This window comes from Capsicum annuum, chromosome 11 (assembly GCF_002878395.1).
Source record: "Capsicum annuum cultivar UCD-10X-F1 chromosome 11, UCD10Xv1.1, whole genome shotgun sequence".
Taxonomy (NCBI): domain Eukaryota; kingdom Viridiplantae; phylum Streptophyta; class Magnoliopsida; order Solanales; family Solanaceae; genus Capsicum; species Capsicum annuum.
In genome coordinates this window covers 231985009-232000456 of record NC_061121.1, presented here as the reverse complement: position 1 = coordinate 232000456, position 15448 = coordinate 231985009, and the positions used below count along the sequence as shown (strand labels likewise).

Genomic DNA, 15448 nt, shown 5'->3' with positions numbered 1-15448 from the left:
CGACTCAAACAAGCCGCTTTTGGGCCTAATCGATAGGTGTTGTTAGCCTACCGTTCCAAGGGTATGCCCGAGGACCTAGGGTCTTCTGGGCAGAAAATCGACCGAGGGCTCCCAGGTAGGCTAAAGAGCGGGAAAGGGTGGGCTCGTATATCAACGGGGGTTTTTGAGTGGTCAAACGAGTAAAACAACACGAACGGACTATTTTCGGGTAAAATCGTTGGGTGTAAGCCCACGGTTCCGGGGATATAGCGAGGACCCAAGCGTGTTTTAGGTCGAAAATAGATCGGGGGCTCCCAGACAGGCAGATGAGCGGGGAAGTGGGGGGCATGGTCAACGGGGCCGTTTGAGTGGTCAAACGGGCGAAACAATGCGAAAAAACTATTTTTGGGTCAAATCTGTGGGTATTAGCCCATAGTTCCGGGGGTGTGCCTGGGCCCGGGCATGTTTTGCGTCGAAAGTCGATCGAGGGTTCCTAAGTAGGCTGAGGAGCGGAGGAGGGTGAGTCGGCAGGGCCATTTAGTCTGAGCAGCCCTGATACAAATCAGTCCACCAAGATGCCAAAACAGTCCACAAAATGTGAGAAGAACAAGCAACACAAAGGGATACAAGATGACAAACACAAAAACACACGGATTTGCAAAATAATGAAAGGATAGATAGTGAGACCAAGATTATTACAAGATTAAGAACCAAGTATATTTCAACATTAACCCCTAATGAATGTAATAATAAAAACCACACTCTTACGATGACCACCAAGGTAATCGACTTACGTCAATATCCATCGTTTCCAAGCAAAGAACAATATTGGCTTTTCCAAGCCCTATATTAAGGATGACTTTTCCAAGTCCTAACTAAGACTATACTAAGGTGGTCTACTCCTAAGAGAGAGGATTTCAAGTGTTTCAATATTTCATCTTTCATAAACTAACCAGCAAATGAACTAATAGAACCTATTTATAGTCTAACTTATTACATAACAAAATGACCACAATACTCTTAATGAAAAGGGGTGGTCATGGAGTGTTACTTGGACAAGGCTAAGTAACCAAAATGTCCTTAATGAAGGCACAAAACCGTGAGTCCTCAATCTTCAATGCTCCAAGCAATCTTTCACACGTGGGATTGCTCTTTGGTGTACTCAAATTGGCCCTTCCATGTAGGATCCCGTTTGCTTAATCTGACCAAAGCTTGATGCCCCACGTACTGACTTCGAATGATGTCATTGAAAGTTAAGGCGGCTATTTGAATCGTATCAAGCCCCCGTCGATTTTCGGTCCAAAACACATGCGGGCCCCAGACACACCTTCAGAACGTAGGCTAACACCCATCAATTGAGCCCAAAAATGGTCCGTTCGCGCCATTTCACCCGTTTGACCATCCAAACAGCCACGTCGACCCCGTTGGCCCCCTCTCCCCTGTTCCTCAGTCTGTCTGTATCGCTTGTGGAATTTCAATGGATTTGCTATTGCTGTATATTATAGTATTATTTTAAAGAATACAATATTTGAATAGATTGTATAGTTTTTTTATTGTTACATAATGTGACACATCAACAATTTAAACGAGAAATAGAGTAAGAAGTAGATTACTATAAAATGGTAGATTTTAAAGATAAAATGTCTATTAATAACAAGAAAAGGTAAAATGGCAAAAAAAAAATAATTCAATCATACTAAATCATCCTTATACAAAATGAGACTTTTCATGGTTATCCAACAATACATTTAATAATTACAACAAATATTGAATTTTAACTAGTAACATAATACAATATAATAGATAACATTAAGAGCTCTTTTGGTAGGAAGTATAAGAAATAATTAATCCCAAAATTATTTTTAGGATGAACTTATCCCATATTTGGTTTGAATAAAATGCATGGTATAACTTATCTCAAAATTATTTATCCCAAAATTGTTATATTATTTTTATGCCTTCTTGAGAGTGAAATAGTTAATCTCGAAATAACTAAGTCCAAAATAATTAATTTCAAAATAACTAATTTCCCAATCAAACGACCCCTAACTATTATCTAAGCAAATTCTAAAATTGTGGGTTCGAGTCAGCTTGAAAAGGATAGGAGTTTTTAGGTGTGTTAATTAAAAAATTATCAAATACCAACATAGGTTGTGGTGCAGTGGTGGGACTACTCCACTCTTAACTGGAGGTTTCGAATTTGAGCCTGGATATGAAGAAAATCATGTTGGGAGTGTCACCTCTAGAATGACCCTACAATGCGCGACACAATCAAAATTAGTAGGGATTTGAATGCGGATATCAAACACCGGGTGAGAAATTAAGCGGATACCGAATACCGGGTGATGGAAAAAAAATTTTAAAAATGCCAAATAGATCTTGCACACAGACAAAAAAAAATAAAATTCAAGAACCAAACAAGAAAAAAACTCAGAAAACTCAAAGATAAAATCTTGTATCTCTTGCTATCTGAAACATTATCAGTCTATCAATTACTATCTCTCATTTTTGCCAATCAGTGTGGCAGTCATGGCCTCCCACACAATCTTTACTACCACTCCTACCTCTACCAATTCTTTCTTATTCCCAAATTCTTCTTCTTTCTATGGTGTTTCCCTTTATGTTAAGTCTAAATTTAGCCAATCTTTGACCCTTTATGCTGTTACTACTCCTAAACCTCTTACTGTTTTTGCTGCTACTAAGAAAGCTGTTGCTGTTCTTAAGGGAAGTTCTAATGTTGAGGGGGTTGTCACTTTATCTCAAGATGATGATGGTTGTTTACCTTCCATTGTTTATGCTTTAATTTGCTGTTTTTCCTGGGTTGTTGTTGTTGTGGTTGTGAATTGTCATACCATTTTATCTGAATCTTTCTCTGTTTGCATTTCCACACTTTTGTGCTGTAATTGCTCTCCTGTTGTCACAGATATAACTTTATTACTAATGTATCAATACCCTTTTGTCTGAATATTTATCTGTTTGCATTTCCACACTTTTATGCTTTAGTTTGTTGTTGTTGTTGTATTTGTTGCTGTTTATGTTCCCACCCTTTTGTTCTGTAAGTTGCTCTCCTGTTGTCATAGATGTAATCTTTATTATTAATGTATCATACCCTTTTGTCTGAATCTTTATGTGTTTGCATTTCCACACTTCTATGGTTTATGTAATGATGATAATTAATATTCAAATAAACTGATGTGCAGATTCACAAAGAGGGATCTGCTCCTCTTTTTTTTTTTTTATTTAAGAATTACATTGATAAACAAAAGAGAAAACAAGAAAAGAGAGGTTCCAGAGTTAAACACAAGAAACAAATAAAAGCAAGATCATCGACAGTTTATTTTAGACTAGTGTTCTACTATATATATGCATCTCTATCCTAGTTTATTCTAATCCATTCTGTAACTGCTTTGGATAAGGCAGTATTCCGATTGATTTGGGAACAACGTACTGGCTGAGGTGTTTCGGTAACTGCCTATCTCTTGTACTACGCCTAGGAGCAGTTGACGTATCCTGTTGAGTTGTTACAGTTTATCTTGCTGTTGTTGTTATATTTGTGGATTGTGATCCAAAAATGTTATCTTTATTACTAATGTATCATAGGATTTTATCTTAATCTTTATCTGTTTATGTTCCCCCCTTTTGTACTGTAAGCTGCTCTCCTGTTGTCATAGATGTAATCTTTATTACTAATGTATCATAACACTTCTGTCTGAATCTTTATCTGTTTGCATTTCCACACTTTTATGCTTTAGTTTGCTGCTGTTGTTGTTATTGTTGTTATATTAGTGGATTGTGATCCAAAAATGTTATCTTTATTACTAACGTATCATAGCATTTTATCTGAATCTTTATCGGTTTATGTGCCCACCCTTTTGTGCTGTAAGTTGCTCTCCTGTTGTCATAGATGTAATCTTTCTTACTAATGTATCATACCCTTTTGTCTGAATCTCTATCTGTTTGCATTTCCACCCTTTCGTTCTGTAAGTTGCTCTCGCGTTGTCGTGTATGTAATCTTTATTACTAATGTATCATACCCTTTTGTCTGAATCTTTATCTGTTTGCATTTCCACGCTTTTATGCTCTAATTTGCTGCTTCTTTTTTGTCATATTTGTCTATTGTGACTTGAAGGTGCAATCTTTATTACTTGTATTTCATACTCTTCTATCTGAATCTTTATCTGTTTGCATTTCCACCCTCCATCACTGTTTTTGCTGCTACTAAGAAGGTTGTTGCTGTTCTTAAGGGCAATTCTAATGTTAAGGGGGGGTGTCACCTTATCTCAAGATGATGATGGTTGTTTACTTTTCTGCTGTTTATGTTTTAATCTGCTTTTTTTGGTCATATTTGTGTAATCTTGATTGCTAATGTTTCATACCCTTTTATGTGAACCTTTATCTGTTTGCATTTTGCACACATTTGTGCTTGAATTTACTGTTTTTTGGTCATATTTGTGGATTGTGACTTAAAGATGTAATCTTTATTATAATCTTTCATACCCTTTTATCTGAACCTTTATCTGTTTGCATTTTGCACAGGTTTGTGCTTTAAGTTGCTGTTTTCTGGTCATAGTTGTGTAATCTTGATTGCTAATGTTTCGTGCCCTTTTATCTGAATCTTTATCTGTTTTCATTTCCACGCTTATTGTGCTCTAATTTGCTGTTTTGTGGTCATATTTGTGTATTGTGGCCTAAAGATGTAGTCTTTCTGACTAATGTTTCATACATTTTTATCTGACGTAGCTCTTCTCTCTATGGTGTTTCCCTTAATGTTGAGTTAAATTTTCACCAATCTTTGATCTTTATGCTGTCACCACTCCAAAACCTCTTACTGTTGTTGCCGCTACTAAGAAAGTTGTTGTCCTTAAGGGAAATTCTAATGTTGAGGGGGTTGTCGCTCTATCTCGAGATGATGATGGTTGTTTGCTTTTCTGCTGTTTTCTGCTTTAATTTGCTTCATATTTGTGAATTTGACTTGAAGATGTAATCTTGATTACTAATGGTGCATACCCTTTTAGCTGAATCTTTATTTGCTTGCATTTCTACCCCTTTATCTGAATCTTTATTACTAATGTTTCATAGCCTGTTATCTGATTTCCTTTTTCTGTTTGCATTTCCAACTTTTTGTGCTCTATTGTCTCATTTGAATTGCGAACTTAAGAGTCTAAATGGTAATGTTTATTAGGTATGTTTTATACCCTTTAAGCTGTCACTTCTAGCAAGCCCCTCGCTGTTGCTGCTGCTACTAAGAAAGCCTGTCCTTAAGGGCAATCGTTCAGGGTGTTGTCACTCTATCTTAAGATAATGATGGTTGTTTACTTTTCTGCTTTTTATGCTTTAGTTTGCTGTGTTTTTTTGGGGTCATATTGTGGATTCTGACTTAAAGATGTAATCTTTATTACTAATGTTTTATCTGAATCTTTATCTATTTTTGTTTCCAACTTTTTGTGCTCTAATTTGCTCTTCGATTGTCATATTTGTGATTGTGGCCTAAACATGTAAGCCTTTCCAAGTATACTTCACTCCCTTTTATCCGAGTCTTTATCTGTTTGCATTTCCACCCTTTATGCTCTAATTTGCTTTTCTGTTATCAAATTTGTGGTTGTGACCAAAAGATATAAGCCTTTCGAAGCATATTTCACTCCCTTTTATCTGAATCTTTATTTGTTTATTTGTCCGCCCTTTATGCTTTAATTTGCTTTTTCTATTGTCACATTGGTGGATTCTTGCCCAAAGATGTAACTACCAATACTTCGTACTCGTTTATCTGAATCTTTATGTTACGTTTCTCATCATGACCTTATTTGGTTTTGTATTACTGTATTCATTGTTTGTGACCTAAAGGTGTAAGCTTTTGTAGGAATATTTCTTACCCTTTTGTATTGAGTATTTATTTCTTTTTCTCCTCTTTGTATAGGTCCAACTACGGTTAACGTTCGTATAACTGGACTTACTCGTGGACTTCATGGGTTTCATTTGGTGAGTAATATTTGCTATAATTTGAACTGTACTGCTTTTGTTATGTACTTGTCCTTGTTGCAATTATTGGTGAATTGTGGTTGATGTTATGCTTTGGCTTGTGTTGCGTCGTGTTGTAGCATGAATATGGTGACACTACAAATGGGTGTATGTCTACAGGTTAGCTTCTGATTTAGTTTGAACTTTCTGTTAATTGGAATGTTGGTCAATTGGAACTCCTCTAGTAATATACCAAAACATTTTTCGGAACTCTTCTAGTAGCTAGTTGGAAATGACGTTTTTACTTCTAGTTCCGCTGGTACTAGGTTGAAATTTGTTCCCTTTTGTTCCACTGCAGGAGCCCATTTCAATCCTAATAATTTGACACATGGAGCTCCTGGAGACGAAATCCGTCATGCGGGTGACCTGGGAAACATAACAGCCAATGCCGATGGTAATGTACTTGTTTTCTATTCTTTCATACCGCATTGACTCTATTTTTGTTTGTTTAGATGGATGATGACTTTCTGTATTCTTGCGTATGCTTACTGTATGCAGGCGTGGCTGAAACAACAATTATTGATAATCAGGTTGTTACATCCACCTTGTCTGGTCATTCGATCTCGCTTTTTGTGCTCTATGTTTGTTACTGTTTTAAGTTTAGGATAATTTACTGACTCTACCTTTTGTGCACCAAGTAGATACCATTGACGGGTCCAAACTCAGTTGTTGGAAGAGCACTTGTAGTTCACGAGCTTGAGGATGACCTCGGAAAGGGTAAAAGTTCTACATTTCGTATATTGATCCATTTAATCTGTGGATTTGAAAATGTTACTTCTGCGAGTGTATCAAATCTATTTGCTACACTGCTTTACTTACCTTTACATTTTGGGAGGTCTTTGCGGTGCCTTCATGAGCTAATCGTCATTTTGTGGTCTGTCTGTAGGTGGCCATGAACTCAGCCTTACCACAGGCAATGCTGGCGGACGATTGGCATGCGGTAAGAAGAAACACTCTTTCTCCCCTTCCCCTGCTGCTCTCTCTTCCTTCTTGTGTAATTATGGTCTGACATCATTCTTGCTAAACGTAAGGGCCAGCTAAAATAGTATAACTTAGCGCTTGGTATTGCTTTAGCCCCTAGTTATATGGTGTTTATAATGGTTAAATATAATCTTAAGAGCATCTTTGGCAAGTGTTCCTTGACTAAAACTTTGAGAATATTCAATGTCTAGAACTTTATTGGGCTAGGAAACAAATGTCCATTTTGCGGAAAGAATGAGAGATGCGTGCTTAAGACTTTCTTCAATTCTTTGAAAAGGCAGACTGTTTTGAGCTGTTGTGGGTGATTATGGCCATAAACATGATGAATATGCTTCTTTGTTTTCCTTCCTTGAAACGCTGATCATGCAAAGATCATATGTGCTTTGATTAGTACAGTTGGAGTTATTTCAATCATTTTACTAGTTAATAGCTGAAATAGTCGAGAAGGCAGATGATCAATAGACAATCAGTAACTCTGGTAAGTTTTATTCAGAAACCTGATTTTAATACTTGGTAACACATAGCATTAACTGATAGTGCAACTTGTGAAGTGTATCCTAACACCGCCTGAGGGGATCAGATAAGGACAAAATAGAGAAGACGGTGAAACGGAGGTTTAACAGGCAGAGTAGAAGCACAAGGAAAAGCTATAAGACTGAGTATGACATTCTTTTTGGCACATATCGAAAAGAAAAATATAACACCTGAATTGGAATGGAGGTAGTATTTGATTTTAATATTTCACTATTTTTTTCTAAATTAAACCCGACCCGTAAATCTCTTTGGTGTATAAAACTACCAAAAGTAAAATGGGTCCGCCTTCTGGTGTTTATCTTTGCGTTGAATGTGTGGTGCATTTTGTTTGGTTGATGTCTTTCTGCATTTAGCTAGTTTATATGGCATAAAACAACCAAAAGTAAAATGGGTCCGCCTTCTGGTGTTTATCTTTGCGTTGAATGTGTGTTGCACTTTGTTTGGTTGATGTCTTTCTGCATTTAGCTAGTTTATATGGCTGACTTCTCTCTCCTTTTTAACTTAGCAGCAATTATACCGATTCAATTTATGTATATAATCAGATATGATGACCGATATTCCTAAATGCTAATCTGCTTAAGCAATTACTAGGCATATGAATATGGTCCTTTTAACATAGCACTCTCGGTCGCCCAAGAGAACTGGCTATCTTTCTCTTTATACAAAATATCTTGAAAAGCAAAGAAAAAATCTACCTCGGCAACGAATATGTCATTGACTGCTAGTTTCATTGCATGGAATGCCACACTTAATGGTCATTCTAGATTCAAGATTGAATACTTGCATGCCGCATGATGCATGAGATGATATCTTTTTCCTGCACATGATGTATACAACCACAAACCTAGTGTAATCCAACAGCATGAAGTACTTATAATTAAAATTTTAAGTGTAAATTTAATAGATGAACTCCAATAGTGCCATTAACATTTGCCTTCCCTGTGGAAATTCATGTGTATGTGCTCACACGTGTCTATGTGAATAGACTTGGGGTCTTGGCACCCAAAATATCAACCAATTAAACAAAAGTTGGTCACAACAAAGTACAAATGCAGCTCATAAAAGTTGTCCAGGAAGCTGATCTGGCTGATCTTAAGGTGGAATAGAAGGAAAACAATATATCCGAAGAAGGAAACTACGACTAATTAGACCGCTGGTGAACAAATGACAACATCACTGAGGAAAAGAATGTGACATATAGAATACAAGTAGGTTCTGTGAGCTCATATCTCCGGCTATTTTGATTCTTCTAGAGAGCTTTAAATCAACCGTTGACACCTACGGCGCCGACCCTACCGCTGGTCACCGACGTACCCTCTCTCTCCCGCGCCTCGGCCCTCCGGCCCCGTCGCCGTCGCCGACCTACGGCGCCGACCCGACCGCCGGTCACCGACGCTGACCGCCGGATCTGACCGCCGGTCACCGACCCCCGTCGCCGAGATCCGGTTCCCCCCCTGCTGTACCCCCCCCCTTCTCTGTCCAGACCCCCCCCTCCGCCGGCGCTGTACAACAGGGCAGCAGCTGTAGCTCGGTCTTCAGCCGCAACCGCCGCTCCATCGTCAGCAGCCGCGGATCCATCTCAGTAGCGATCCCCCGGCAGCAGGTCGACGCGGGGCTTGGTTGCCGGCTTGGTCTACAAGTGAAATCTGGTGACTTCTAACCTTTGCTTATTTCATTCTTCATTCTGCATTCTTTCATTCTTCGTATTATACTAGTAATTGAGTATAGTTTGGTTGCTGGAATATTTCCTTGAATTGGTGTGAGCCTTGTATTAATTGCTGCTGCTTTACTATTACCATCGTTTATGTCTTTATATCTTTATATTATCTTTATATTCTCTTATACTTTCGCCTAGTTGTGGCTGTGGGCAGTAATGGGTGGATAGGGTCATGTCCGAGGGGGTTGGGGCGGGGGGCAGTGGTGGGGGCGGGGGATGAGGAAAAGGCGGGAGTGGGAGGGAGGCCAAGGTTTGGCCGCGGGGGAAGTAGTGGAGGGCGTGCGGGTAGTGAAGGTAAGCTGAGGGTTGGGTCTTGGAATATAGGGACCCTGCAGGGCAAGTCCATAGAGCTTGTGAAGACCCTTAGGAAGAGAAGGATCAACATTGCGTGTGTTCAGGAGACCAAGTGGGTAGGGTCTAAGGCTAGGGATGTGGATGGTTACAAGCTGTGGTACTCTGGGAGCGAGAGGCGTAGGAATGGAGTTGGCATCTTAGTGGATGAAGAGCTTAGAGGTCAGGCAGTAGAGGTGAAGAGGATCAATGATAGGTTGATGACTATTAAGTTGGTCATTCGAGGGTTTACCCTGAACGTGTGTAGTGCCTATGCACCGCAAGTGGGATCGGAGGGGGAGGAGAAGATGCGGTTTTGGGAGGCCTTGGAGGAGGTGGTGAGAGGCGTGCCAAGCTCGGAGAAGATTGTTGTAGCAGGAGATTTCAACGGGCACATCGGGGCGCTACCGGGAGGCTTTGGTGATGTGCATGGTGGTTTTGGTTTTGGGGAGAGAAATGAGGAGGGGGCTACCCTACTGGAGTTTGCGAGGTCCTTTGGGCTGGTGGTGGTGAACTCGGGCTTCCCGAAGAAGGACGAGCACCTGATCACCTTTCGAAGCGCGGTAGCCAGGACCCAGATTGACTTTGTGTTGCTTAGGAAAAGGGATAGGGCGTGGTGTAAGGACTGTAAGGTCATCCCGAGTGAGAACCTTTCGACCCAACATAGGCTCTTGGTTATGGATTTGGGTATAAAGAAGAATAGAAAGAGGAGGAGTAGGGAGTGTAGACCTAGAATTAAGTGGGGCGGCTTGACGCCAGTGAATGCGTGGGAGATAGGGGAGAAGTTGGCAGGAATGGGGGTGTGGGAGTATAGGGGAGACGTGGATAGTATGTGGGATAGGGCGGCTAGGTGCATCAGGGAGAATGCAAGTGAGGTGTTGGGGGTTTCTAGGGGCCGGGCCGGGCACCATCAGGGGGATTGGTGGTGGAATGAAGAGGTGGAGAAGAAAGTGGGGACCAAGAAAGGGGCGTATGCCAAGTTGGTGGAGAGTAAGAACGAAGAGGAGAAGCGGGTAAACAGGAAAGAGTACAAGCTAGCGAGGAAGGAGGCTAAGTCAGCAGTCACGGCAGCTAAGACGGCCGCCTTTGAGAGCCTGTATGCAGGGTTACAGGGGAAGGGAGGGGAGAAAAAGTTGTTTAGACTCGCTAAGGCTAGGGAGAGGAAGGGTCGTGACCTCGATCAGGTGAGGTGCATTAAGGGGGAGGACGGTAGAGTGTTGGTGGAAGATGGCCACATTAAGAATAGATGGCAGTCGTACTTTCATAGGCTTTTGAATGACGAAGGGGATAGAGCTATTGTGTTAGGGGAACTGGAGCACTCAGAGGAGTGTCGGGATTTTAGCTATTGTAGACGTTTTAAGGTAGAAGAGGTTAGACAGGCTGTTCGCAGAATGCGAAGGGGTAGGGCGACGGGGCCGGATGAGATACCGGCCGAGTTTTGGAAGTTCGTTGGAGAGGCTGGTCTGAGGTGGTTGACGGGATTGTTTAATGAAATCTTCAAGACGGTAAAGATGCCCGAGGCTTGGAGGTGGAGCACCATGATACCTCTCTATAAGAATAAGGGGGACATCCAGAGTTGCAACAACTATAGAGGTATTAAGTTATTGAGTCACTCTATGAAAATCTGGGAGAGAGTGGTCGAGGTGAGGCTGAGACGGATAGTGTCTATTTCAGAAAACCAGTTTGGATTTATGCCTGGCCGCTCGACGACGGAGGCAATTCACCTGGTACGGAGGTTGGTGGAACAGTATAGGGAGAGGAAGAAGGACCTGCACATGGTGTTTATCGACCTGGAGAAGGCCTACGACAAAGTCCCTAGGGAGATGCTTTGGAGATGCTTGGAGGTGAGGGGAGTACCGCTGGCATATATCAGAGCAATCAAGGATATGTATGATGGAGTGAAAACTAAGGTGAGGACGGCGGGAGGAGACTCAGAACATTTCACGGTCCGGACAGGGTTGCATCAGGGATCTACTCTTAGTCCCTTTTTGTTTGCAGTGGTAATGGATGTGTTGACGCGGCGTATTCAAGGGGAGGTGCCGTGGTGTATGCTTTTTGCAGACGATGTAGTTCTGATAGCTGAGACCCGAGAGGGTGTGAGCGACAAATTAGAGGTGTGGAGGCAAACCCTTGAGTATAAAGGGTTCAGGGTGAGCAGAAGCAAGACAGAGTATGTGGAATGCAAGTTTAATGACATGAGGAGGGAGAACGAGGTAGTAGTGAAGCTGGAATCACAGGAGGTAGGTAAGAGGGAGAGTTTCAAGTATCTCGGGTCCGTGATCCAGAGTAACGGTGAGATTGATGAGGATGTCTCGCACCGTATTGGGGCGGGATGGATGAAGTGGAAGCTCGCGTCGGGGGTGCTGTGTGATAAGAAGGTGCCGCCTAAGCTTAAAGGCAAATTCTACAGGGCGGTAGTCCGTCCGGCCATGTTGTATGGAGCGGAGTGTTGGCCAGTGAAGAACTCCCACATCCAAAAGATGAGGGTGGCAGAAATGCGGATGTTGCGCTGGATGTGTGGGCTGACTAGAGGGGATAGAGTTCGGAATGAGAACATCCGGGAGAAGGTTGGTGTGACACCAGTGGAGTGCAAGATGCGGTAAGCCCGATTGAGATGGTTCGGACACGTGAAGAGGAGGGGCATGGATGCCCCGGTCCGTAGGTGTGAGAGGCTAGCGTTGGATGGGTTTAAGCGGGGTAAGGGTAGGCCGAAGAAGTACTGGGGTGAGGTGATTAGGCGAGACATGGAGCAGTTACAGCTCACCGAGGACATGACCCTAGATAGGAAGGTCTGGAGGACGCGAATCAGGGCAGAGGACTAGGGCCAGCCTGAGTCGCTAGTGTAGGGAACTACTTGGTGGGGGTTTATTTATGTTAGGAGTCCGTGTCCCATGTTTTATTATGGATCTGTGTGTTTTCCTTTGTTTTAGATTACTTATGGGTGCCGTATTTATGTTATGTAATCTTGTAACCTTGTGCTGTGCTTTACTATGTGTTTGTGTGGTACCGCGTGTCTTGAGCCGGGAGTCTATCGGAAATAGCCTTTCTACTTCTTCAGAGGTAGAGGTATGGACTGCGTACATCCTATCCCCCCAGACCCCACCAGGTGGGAATACACTGGGTTTGTTGTTGTTGTTGACATCTAGGATATCTTTTATATGTATCTGTGGTTGCTTTCACGGCGAAATGATATGCACCCTATCTTAGATCAGCACATTGTGAGGGTAACTATAGTAGAGTGGGACCTTACAATTCATATTTCGATTTCCAGAGAGTGTGTATATCATATTGGAAGAGTGTCATGATTGCACCTTATGTAAGATCTGCTTTTATTTTAGCTGTTGTGCTATTAGTGAAGGTTCAAACTTTAACAAAAGCACTCAAGAAAGAGTCCTTCTCAAGCTCTTGTTATAAATATAAGAGTGACCTTTTGAAGCTATCTCCAACTCCAACATCCTACACCATTCCGCCTGCTATCCACCAGGTGCCGGCTGCTGAAAACATGCCTTTCTTTTTTCGTTGAGTAGTTCGTCATCATGCCCCTCTCCGTTACCGGAGACAGATTTAGTTTGGGTTTACTTGTTATTGGTGTACGTATAGACTTCTGAATATCATTGCTTTAACACTGATAACTGTTAGAAATGTACTCCGAAGTTATATGGTTTGTCTGACTTCGATATGTTGAGAGGAAGACTCGATTGCAAGTACATTAGAAGAAGTATCATAGATCGTGAGACCTCCACTTTGACTGTTAACTTGTTCAAGTTGAGATCTTTCCCCTACTTTGGATTCTTTAAACCACGTACATGTTTCTCTATATTCTTTCAGAAGAGAGGCTTCTCGTGTACCACTCTTTTGCTACTTGACATTGACCCTTGGTCGGGGAAGACTTTGATTTAAAATAATTGTTGCCCATTTTCGGCATTTCCATTATTTTCCCTGGTTCTCAGCGACCTCCTGTTGAATAGTTCTATTACAACTGCTCTAGAGCTTGAGGTGCTTTGTCATCTCTGAGGTCCTTGGATTTCACCGTTTTGAAATTGCTCGAACTTCATTCACTTAGGATCATCTGAGTACTATGTACATAGATGCTCTAAAATAATACTTTTGGCTAATGTTGATCACGATTTTTTCCTATGCAGGTGTTGTTGGTTTGACTCCAATATGAAGTAACAGCAATAGCTCTTTTGTCGGAATTATAAGGAATGAACATATCTACCCTCCTCGCCTTGTTGCCAATAAAACGCTACATGAATGTGTTCTGAGAGATTCTTGATGAACTAAATTTGAACTTGTATGTACACTTTGCCAAATGAATGCAACACTTTTTGCTTCAAACTTGTATTTGGAGTTGCTATTTCACTATCCTTTTTGAGTTATGGCTATCAAAGGTGATCCTAAATGAACAAAGTTTTGGCATATTACTGTTCCTATGAGTGTCTGTCTTGAATTTTGCATTCTGCATGTATAGTTTCCTTGAGCCGAGGGTCTATCAGAGACAACCTTTCTACCTTCACAAGGTAGGAGTAAGGTTGCGTACACGCCACCCTCCCCAGAACCCGCTTGCGGGATTACATGGGCTTCTTGTTGTTGGCATGTATAGTTTCTAAGGTTGCATTTTGCCATCTAAACTCTTGCTAAACAAGTCTCTTGCTCATTTTAACTAGTTATTAGTTACTATTTGCTTACAATATCGAAAGGGATTCCTGGCGTAACTGGTAATGTTGCTTTCATGTGACCAGGAGGTCACGTGTTCAAGCCATGAGAACAGCCTCTTGTAGAAATGTGAGGTAAGGCTTACTATTAGTTACTATTTGTTTGCAACACTGGAAGGGGGATTCCTGGCATAACTGGTAATGTTGCTTCTATGTGATCAAGAGGTCATGAAAGCAGCCTCTTGCAGAAATGCAAGATAAGGCTGCACACAGTAGAACCTTAGGATATCGATTTATATGAATTCGTATTATTGTAAGATTCATTAAAGAGGAGAGTGCTTCCTAACCTTTTTTTTTTTTTTTTAGGGAAAAAGGTTTGAAATATACCTAAATTTTGGTGAAATTTATTGTAACACATCTCAACTTGTGGGGGGTTCTATGACTACCCTCGACTATTTATCATCATATTTTTGTGGCATATAGCTGTCCAGCTGGATCACTACGTAAATACACGCGCACTGAGAAATATGGTAATAAATAGTTTAGGGGGTCATAGCACCCCGCAAAGTTGAGACATGTTACAACAAAGTTTAGGTATTATTGTAAGATTCATTAAAGAGGAGAGTGCTTCCTAACCTTTTTTTAAGGGCTAAAACTTGAAACATTATTAGTTTTAGGCAAAGTTTTTTTGTGAAAAGCAAGAAACATTAGTATTAATTAGGTAGCATTTTACATCAGAATGATTAAAGTAAGAGAGGAAGTAAGTTTTCAACCAATCTTAACTCACACATTATAAGCAATTATGACTAATTAAGGTTAATGAGCTTTTCTGAGATATTTGCTTAGCAAATGCACCATGTAACTTATCATATCTACTTAAAATTTCCATTCTTACATTCTATCTTACACATTACATTTTTTATTTTTATCTCATCAAATCTCCCTCCTCATTGTTCTTAAATCTTTCATATATCTATCATTTTTTCACCACAGATTTGGTTCAACCGCCCCTGCCCACCGTCTAGCCATCACCAAACCTGTCAGCCTCTCCCTTTACAAAACAAAAACCTTTCAAAACTTCATTTTTCTGATAAATGTCAAAGAATTTCGACGATACAGATGGAGATTTAGTCGAAAACGTAACGTTTGTTTCCTCCATTTCGAAGCTTCTCCTTATGTGTGCGTGTCTCCAAGTTACATTTGGCGCGGTAAATCATTCCATCATACATCTCCATAC

The 15448-nt window shown here is 40.9% G+C and overlaps 1 protein-coding gene across 2 annotated transcripts; it reads left to right on the top strand.

The window, feature by feature from the left end:
• The first annotated feature begins 2359 nt into the window (after positions 1–2359).
• Positions 2360–13975, top strand: LOC107847894 (superoxide dismutase [Cu-Zn], chloroplastic). Of its 2 annotated transcripts, none has more exons than XM_016692489.2 (8): positions 2360–2752; positions 5894–5955; positions 6075–6114; positions 6293–6388; positions 6493–6524; positions 6636–6711; positions 6881–6934; positions 13699–13975. In XM_016692489.2, exons 1-8 carry the CDS (start codon positions 2509–2511, stop codon positions 13722–13724), a joined length of 630 nt encoding a protein of 209 aa, XP_016547975.1. In that variant the 5' UTR covers positions 2360–2508; the 3' UTR covers positions 13725–13975. The 2 variants fall into 2 exon arrangements, with proteins under 2 accessions (XP_016547975.1, XP_047255870.1); XM_047399914.1 differs by lacking the exon at positions 13699–13975 and adding an exon at positions 7527–7561 and having other exon boundaries at positions 2376–2752.
• Positions 13976–15448: the final 1473 nt, after the last annotated feature.

Coding starts and splice junctions, on each gene's coding strand:
- LOC107847894 (XM_016692489.2), top strand. CDS start 2,509: ATGGCCTCCCACACAATCTTTACTACCACTCCTACCTCTACCAATTCT. Junction 2,753..5,893: donor TTTATCTCAAGATGATGATG/GTTGTTTACCTT, acceptor CTCTTTGTATAG/GTCCAACTACGGTTAACGTT. Junction 6,115..6,292: donor AAATGGGTGTATGTCTACAG/GTTAGCTTCTGA, acceptor GTTCCACTGCAG/GAGCCCATTTCAATCCTAAT.